The sequence below is a fragment of the Syngnathus scovelli genome, chromosome 2, assembly GCF_024217435.2.
Source record: "Syngnathus scovelli strain Florida chromosome 2, RoL_Ssco_1.2, whole genome shotgun sequence".
Taxonomy (NCBI): Eukaryota; Metazoa; Chordata; class Actinopteri; order Syngnathiformes; family Syngnathidae; genus Syngnathus; species Syngnathus scovelli.
The window spans coordinates 27,823,203-27,831,889 of NC_090848.1; the positions used below are offsets into that span (position 1 = coordinate 27,823,203).

The following is an 8,687-nucleotide window of genomic DNA, read 5'->3' on the forward strand; positions in this document are numbered from 1 at the left end:
AACCGGAAGTGACCCCAAATAAACCGGAAGTGACCTCAGCTAGACCAGAAGTGCCTCTAATCAAACCGGAAGTGACCTCAGCTAGACCGGAAGTGCCTCTAATCAAACCGGAAGTGACCCAAATCAAACCGGAAATGACCATATTTCAACATTAAGTGCCCTAAATACCTACATTTGCGCTAATTTTTGCAAATTTTGTCCGATTAAACCCATTTCAACATTTTAACCCCAAAAGTGAACCTCCTGAAGCCGTTTTTTTCCTTTTGTTCCAAATTTCAGAAACTTTTGGTGCATTTTTTTTTCTTTTAATTCCCATTCATTCTCTATTAGGATTCAAGATTTGCTCTAACTTCTACATTTTTTAACCGATTCAACTCGTTCCAACTTTCAACTGTTCCTCTTTTGCCTTCCTATTCCACAACTTCCCACTTACCAAAAATTCTCTACAATTTTGTTTTTCTACTCTAATTTCTACATTTTCAACTTATTCAACCCATTCCACCTTTCAACTGTTCATCATTTTCCTACCTATTCCACAACTTCCCACTTACCCAAAATTCCAAATTTTCAATTTTGAAATTCACACCCAATTTTCCCAAATTTCCTTTTTCCCTTGTAATTTCTACATTTTTCAACCGATTCAACTCTTTTCAACATCATTCTGCAACATTCCCCAAGTATTTATTCAACCTCTTCACCTTCACACGCAATTTCTTCAGGAATTGCAAATTCTAGTTATTATTATTATTCTACTTATTCCGCTCACTTTTTTGACGCTTAACTCCTTCCACATACTTCAACCGATTCACTCCGTTCCACTTTTCACTTATTCCAAATATTCATGACACGGCTGCTTACATTTTTTTTGTTCGAAAAATTTTCCGTTTTCACAAAATTCACGATTTTGTGGCATTTTTTCCCCCATTCATTCTTAATGGCAGATTCAACATTTCACATTTTTGTTGTTCCAGTTTGAAATTCACTTATTTCAACACATTCAAATCACATTGGGGACATTCCCAAACTTGCCAAATTCAAAAATTTCACGTTTTCACTTTTAAAATTTGCACAAAATTTTGCAAAATTTCACAAAATTTAGTTTTTCACTTCTAGTTTCTACATTTTTCCACCGATTCAACTCGTTCCAACTTTCAACTGTTCATCTTTTGCCTACCTATTCCACACCTTCCCACTTAGCAAAATTTCCAAATTTTCAATTTTGAAATTCACACCAAATTTTCCCAAAATTTAGTTTTTCCCTTCTAATTTCTACATTTTTCAACCGATTCAACCCATTCCAACTTTATTCACTTTGTTCACCTTATGCTTACCATATTCACCCCCTTCACCCCCACTTCCACAATTCAACCCTTGACCCCCACTTCCAGAGTGGCGGCCATCTTGGATTGACCCTGAAGTGCCCCAATGAACCCGGAATGAACTGGAAGTGCCCCAAATCAAACCGGAATTGACCCCAAATGAACCGGAAGTGACCTCAGGTAAACCGGAAGTGACCCCAAATCAAACCGGAAGTGACCCCAAATCAAACCGGAAGTGACCTTTTTCAACCGGAAGTGACCTTTTTAAACCGGAAGTGACCCCAAATAAACCGGAAGTGACCTCAGCTAGACCGGAAGTGCCTCTAATCAAACCGGAAGTGACCCAAATCAAACCGGAAATGACCATATTTCAACATTAAGTGCCCTAAATACCTACATTTGCGCTAACTTTTGCAAATTTTGCCCGATTAAACCCATTTCAACATTTTAACCCCAAAAGTGAACCTCCTGAAGCCGTTTTTTCCTTTTGTTCCAAATTTCAGAAACTTTTGGTGCAATTTTTTTTTCTTTTAATTCCCATTCATTCTCTATTAGGATTCAAGATTTGCTCTAACTTCTACATTTTTTAACCGATTCAACTCGTTCCAACTTTCAACTGTTCCTCTTTTGCCTTCCTATTCCACAACTTCCCACTTACCAAAAATTCTCTACAATTTTGTTTTTCTACTCTAATTTCTACATTTTCAACTTATTCAACCCATTCCACCTTTCAACTGTTTATCATTTTCCTACCTATTCCACAACTTCCCACTTACCCAAAATTCCTAATTTTCAATTTTGAAATTCACACCCAATTTTCCCAAATTTCCTTCTTCCCTTGTAATTTCTACATTTTTCAACCGATTCAACTCTTTTCAACATCATTCTGCAACATTCCCCAAGTATTTATTCAACCTCTTCACCTTCACACGCAATTTCTTCAGGAATTGCAAATTCTAGTTATTATTATTCTACTTATTCCGCTCACTTTTTTGTCCGTTAACTACTTCCACATACTTCAACCGATTCACTCCGTTCCACTTTTCACTTATTCCAAATATTCATGACATGGGTGCTTACATTTTTTTCGTTCAAAAAATTTTCCTTTTTCACAAAATTCACGATTTTATGGCAATTTTTTCCCCATTCATTCTTAATGGCAGATTCAACATTTCACATTTTTGTTGTTCCAGTTTGAAATTCACTTATTTCAACACATTCAAATCACATTGGGGACATTCCCAAACTTGCCAAATTCAAAAATTTCACATTTTCACTTTTAAAATTTGCACAAAATTTTGCAAAATTTCGCTAAATTTAGTTTTTCACTTCTAATTTCTACATTTTTCCGCCGATTCAACTCGTTCCAACTTTCAACTGTTCATCTTTTGCCTACCTATTCCACACCTTCCCACTTACCAAGATTTCCAAATTTTCAATTTTGAAATTCACACCAAATTTTCCAAAAATTTAGTTTTTCCCTTCTAATTTCTACATTTTTCAACCGATTCAACCCATTCCAACTTTATTCACTTTGTTCGCCTTATGCTTACCATATTCACCCCCTTCACCCCCACTTCCACAATTCAACCCTTGACCCCCACTTCCAGAGTGGCGGCCATCTTGGATTGACCCTGAAGTGCCCCAATGAACTCGGAATGAACCGGAAGTGCCCCAAATCAAACCGGAATTGACCCCAAATGAACCGGAAGTGACCTCAGGTAAACCGGAAGTGACCCCAAATCAAACCGGAAGTGACCTTTTAAAACCAAAAGTGACCCCAAATAAACCGGAAGTGACCTCAGCTAGACCGGAAGTGCCTCTAATCAAACCGGAAGTGACCCAAATAGACCGGAAGTGACCCAAATAAAACCGGAAGTGACCATATTTCAACATTAAGTGCCCTAAATACCTACATTTGCGCTAACTTTTGCAAATGTTGCCCGATTAAACCCATTTCAACATTTTAACCCCAAAAGTGAACCTCCTGAAGCTGTTTTTTTTCCTTTTGTTCCAAATTTCAAAAAATTTTGGTGCAATTTTTTTTGTTTTAATTCCCATTCATTCTCTATTAGGATTCAAGATTTGCTCTAACTTCTACATTTTTTAACCGATTCAACTCATTCCAACTTTGAACTGTTCTTCTTTTGCCTTCCTATTCCACAACTACCCACTTACCAAAAATTCTCTACAATTTTTTTTTCTAATCTAATTTCTACATTTTTCAACTTATTCAACCCATTCGACCTTTCAACTGTTCATCATTTTCCTACCTATTCCACAACTTCCCACTTACCCAAAATTCCAAATTTTCAATTTTGTAATTCACACTCAATTTTCCCAAATTTCCTTTTTCCCTTGTAATTTCTACATTTTTCAACCGATTCAACTCTTTTCAACATCATTCTTCAACATTCCCCAAGTATTTATTCAACCTCTTCACCTTCACACGCAATTTCTTCAGGAATTGCAAATTCTAGTTGTTAATTGATATTCATACACAAATCCGTCCAAGTCCTCATCTTCTGTATCTAAATTAAACAGTTGGGTCAAATTTGCCATTAAACATGCCAAGTTCCCTCTCGTCATTGTCTCGTCGTTGTCACGTTGCTCTTCTGCAATGACCCTGGCTTTCCAGAAAGCTCTGATTGTTCCTCGTAAGCATGTCTCTTTGTTCATGCCATTTTAGAGGGTCCTAATGCTGTTTTCTTTGCACAAACGATGGCGTGCACGGAGGTACGTGCTCTACGTTACGTACAGTCTTTTTTTGCCCCAAACTACGTAAAACGTAATGTCCTCTGATTGGTTCATCTGGTCTACATATTACGCCTGTTTATTACGTCACTGTGTGGCGGAAGCCACACAAAACAACTTTACAGATTTGCACAAACGTAGTATTTATTTATTTATTAACCTATGGCAGCGGAGGTACGTACTCCTCTACATGTTACGTTGCCCCGATCTACGTAAAACATAATGTCCTCTGATTGATTCAACGGGTCTTCATATTTCGTCTGTATATTACGGAAGCCATGCAAAACAACTTTACAGATTTTGGAATTTGGTCCACACAAAAGGCACACCTTATTAAAAGACGCACCTTCCTTTTTTGAGAAAATTAAAGGCTTGGAAGTGCGCCTTATGGTGCGGAAAACACGGTAACAGTAACAGACGTACACTGGCTTTGTAGGTCCTCATTCAAAGAATCAGAGACCAAGTTGGAAAAGGGGATTTAAGATGTACATATGTATCATCTTACATCCATGAATATAAAGGTATTGTATTCTTCCTAACATTGTGACTACATTGTTGTAGTTTAGCAACATACTAAAAACAATCCTGCAAGGTACTGAACCCCCAGTTACTCATGGGGCTTGAAGGAATGAGGTTGAAATACAAAAAGTCCTGCCTCGCTACAAAAACAGATATGCTCAAACCTCATTGAATAAAGTACATAAGCAGACAAGTATATTCACATATTAAATAAATAAATAAAAGAAACATTTTAAGCATATAATTATACCTACACACCAAATCAATAAAGAAGACATAACTAGACATTTTTGATAAGTGGTGATGAGAAAGGTTTTTATAACTTTATGATCTGATATATTTCTGAGGACTTTGAAATAACAAATGACTTTTGATATATTGCCTAAATAGCTTAATGACCCTTAAGGAACTGTGGAATGCATGCCTGATGTTTTTTCTCTGAATCATGGACACAGCCAGAGTCGTCTTGACCGTTCAGTACTTGATTGTATCTTATGTTTTGACTAATGCTAGACGCCAGTTTTTGATTACTACTGAACGTTCTGCACAGAGGGAAATATTTTGGCCTAACAAAGAAAAGATACGGTTGGAAACATGATTAAACTAAGAATATAATGACGTAAGCAAAGACATGAAGTATCAAAAGCACAAACTTTACATAGTCAGGTAAGAGCAATAGATTAATGATGTCACAGCCAAAAGCTAACATAAATACGCACAAGATGACACAATTGGAAGAATGAGGTACGATAGTGTATGTCCAAGATTGGAGGAGAATGTTCACAGGAAGGTCACGTGGAAATAAAACCAGCAGGTGCCAGAAGGAGCCACCCGAGAACTCGGCCAAAGATGATCGCCAAGGCCGAAAGACGGGAGGGAAGACAACAGCCCCCACCCGAGAACTCGGCCAAAGATGATCGCCAAGGCCGAGAGACGGGATGGAAGACAACAGCCCCCTCCACACACACACACACCAACAGCCTCCCACCAACACACCGAATCGCCCATAACCAGCACCACTCCCATGGAAGCAGACTCTCCTTCGAACTTGCCCCACCCCAAAGACTCATCGCCCATCAATCCCGGCCCACAATGTGCTACTGAATATAAAACTGATCTAACAACCTTGGACTTTGCCTTTTCTGAATGGAGACTTTCCGCTCTTGAAGGGCCAGCGCTGTATTGTACTTTCCTGAAAACAGAGCTTTTTGAACAAGAATTGTGATTGAACTCAACCAATCTGTCTAAGTCTAATTTCTGCTTCAGTGTCTTTGCATTTTCCTAAATCTGAAGAAATCAAACGAGCACGCAGTGAGTAAATTGGATAACAGGTGATTGGCAAAGGCTTTTGCCATGAGGCGCAGATAACGCGCTCCCTAAATTGTGGAGAAAATCCAACAGGCTATATCATCAGTAGGTGAATGAGGACTTCAGTGTAAAGCGCTACGAGTGCGTTAACAGGCAAAAAAGTGCAATACAAGTGAAAGAGCATTTACCATATATTTAGAAAGGATATGCCAAGAGCAATATTGTATTGTTACATTGAAAAAGTCCTGCTTCTGTGACGTTTTCTTATTGTGTTTGTCTATTTTTATGTTCAAACTACCGTAATTTCCGGACTATAAGCCGCACCGGACTATAAGCCGCACCAGCTAAAATTCAGGGATATTTTAGTTTTTTTCTTACATAAGCCGCACCGGACTATAAGCCGCACGTGCACATGAGTTTTTTACAAAGAAAGACCGTACACAGAAAGCCGTAAAAATCCATAAATATGCCGCGCCGCCATTTAAGCCTCAGGCTTCAAAGTAACCTTCTGAATAAAATGCATTAAAAGTTCACATTCATTACAACTTGTTTTTGGTGAGCACAATGCCAGAAGAATTGAATTTAAATGCTGATTGATTGGGTTTTAATACAATGCAGATGGTCTAAACAGCGCCACTGCTTTGTGTAATCTCTGAGTCACATAGTATGAAAAAGGGTTTAGAGCCCTTTGACACAGGTCACCTAGCGTGTATTCCTAAAGCTCATAATAGTCACAAGCAACACTGCCAGAATAAGCAGCAGCCATAGTAGTGTTTCAAAATAGTATTTTTGTTGTTGTTTTGTTCTTCAAGATACCGCACAACAGTGGTCCACAGCCTTTTTGCGAGTGTATAAAAGTGATCAAGTCATCACAAAAATCACGAAAAAAAAAAAACGTATATAAGCCGCACCTGACTATAAGCCGCAGGGTTCAAAATTTTGGAAAAAAGTCGCGGCTTATAGTCCGGAAATTACGGTAAGCATCAAATCATTAAGCATTTAGTCATAAATTTCATTAGGTATAAGGATAAATAGTTGTAGAAGGGAAATAAGAAGAGTGTAACATTTAGGATTAGTAACTATTCATCCAGTTTTTAACTCTAGTTTCTCTGTCTAAATATTATGGCAACCTTGGAGAAAAATATATGATGAGATGTCATGTTATCTCATCATCAGCTACACCGTAAATACGTGAATAAATCAAGAAAAGACTGATTATGGAGAATCAAACTTGAACAATACAATTCCAGACAGCTACCGCAGCCCATGCGGAAAGTGAAAGTTTCCAACTGATGAATTGATGATCAGAAGTGTGTGAGATAGTGTTATCACAGGTCAAATTTTTCCTGCAGCTGTCAGACTTTACAAAAAAAAAAACAGTGTGCAATAAATTATTTGTCTATGTATTCAACTGTTCAAATATAACAACAACCACCAAAACATAACCTTATATAAGATACATGACTCTATTTTTAAAACTTTAAATTGTTTTTAATTCCTGTTTTTGTTTTCTTTTGTTAATGGCGGCTGTGAACTGGAATTTCCCCATGAAGGAATATATATAGAACTATAGTTTACTGTAAACTATCTGAGTTGCAACGCAGCTAAATGCTAATTCTAGTTTACCTAATATGGACGACGGTAAAGGCTGCGCAACCAAAGTGCCCAGTAAATTTTGAATCATAACCGTTGTTTTGGAGCGAGGTGTGGATCCGAATGGAACTACGTATGGTTATTTTGGGTCCTGACCCGAAATGGTCAACTAGTAACTTTTAAATGAAAATGTAGTACACTGTCTGAAGGTTCATTAAGTCGCCCATGGAAATAAATGGTCACCATATATTAGTGATATGTGACTTTCAAATTATAATCTAAATATGAAAATTGAGTTTTGTTTTCATAATAACGACATTGAATGGTTAATTTTTCCACATTTCGACGCAGAGCAGTGTTTGTTTGCGTTCACGTTGAGTATTGGATTTTAACGTACGGGAATGGAGTTTTAAAATTCTCCGAAGTTCGGTGCAGATGTGTGCGTTTACCTGACATCCTGCATTTCTTCCTCGGTAAACTGATGACCCCCAGCCGTGCTGACCCATAAACAAACCAGAAATATGCGCACGAGAGCCCGCATGGCAGCCGACGTTACAAACAATAACTAGTTCAAAAACAAGGCGGGAGCACTGCTAAAACACACTCTCCTGCGAAGTTATCAATATCAACCGACCACCGACATCTAATACACAAAGTGCAACTCATTTTTCCACATTGCAATGTTGCTAGCTCTCGATGCTTCAAACAAAACCGGAAGTACTTCTAATGCCGTCAAAGGAATGTGTCTAAACAAGTCAATCTGCAAACAACGGCCCGCGGGCCACATCCGGCCCACGGTGCGGTTTAATCCGGCCCGCCAAACCTGAATAAATTGTATTATTGAACTTTTTTTTGGGTCATTTTCCCTGCAATTAGTATGTTTCCCCAATAGATGGGGAAGCGCCCGCCCGCGCATTTACTCCCGGAAGCCGTGTCAGAAAGCTCGGTGCACACGCACAAGTGCGTGTACGTACTAAGTAGTACGGACCCGGCGCACTCCTCGCTCTATTTCCATCAGTGCCGAATTTCGAGTGTGGGCTGTGACGTCAGCATTCTCGTAATTCGCGCGCTGAGCTTTCAGATACAGTTTTACGTTAATGCCACCCACAAACCTTCCCCTGGAATCCTTCCACTAAAATGAGTGGCCCGAGGAAAAGAAAGGTGGACACTGAGTGCCGAGTGTTTAAAAAAAAA

General features: G+C 38.5%; 1 protein-coding gene across 2 annotated transcripts in view; it reads right to left on the reverse strand.

Moving 5' to 3' along the window:
* edem2 (ER degradation enhancer, mannosidase alpha-like 2) overlaps positions 1-8,286 on the reverse strand; it is a 156,901-nt gene extending 148,615 nt beyond the window's left edge. The window contains exons 1-2 of one of the 2 annotated variants that reach the window (XM_068649817.1): positions 7,943-8,286; positions 5,718-5,784 (exon numbers count right to left, since the gene is read on the reverse strand). In XM_068649817.1, coding sequence (XP_068505918.1) covers positions 5,718-5,784; positions 7,943-7,949 — 74 coding nt within the window. In that variant the 5' untranslated portion in view covers positions 7,950-8,286. The remainder of the gene's footprint in view (positions 1-5,717; positions 5,785-7,942) is intronic. The other variant, XM_049754280.2, reaches the window with a different exon arrangement.
* Between the last annotated feature and the right edge of the window lie 401 nt (positions 8,287-8,687).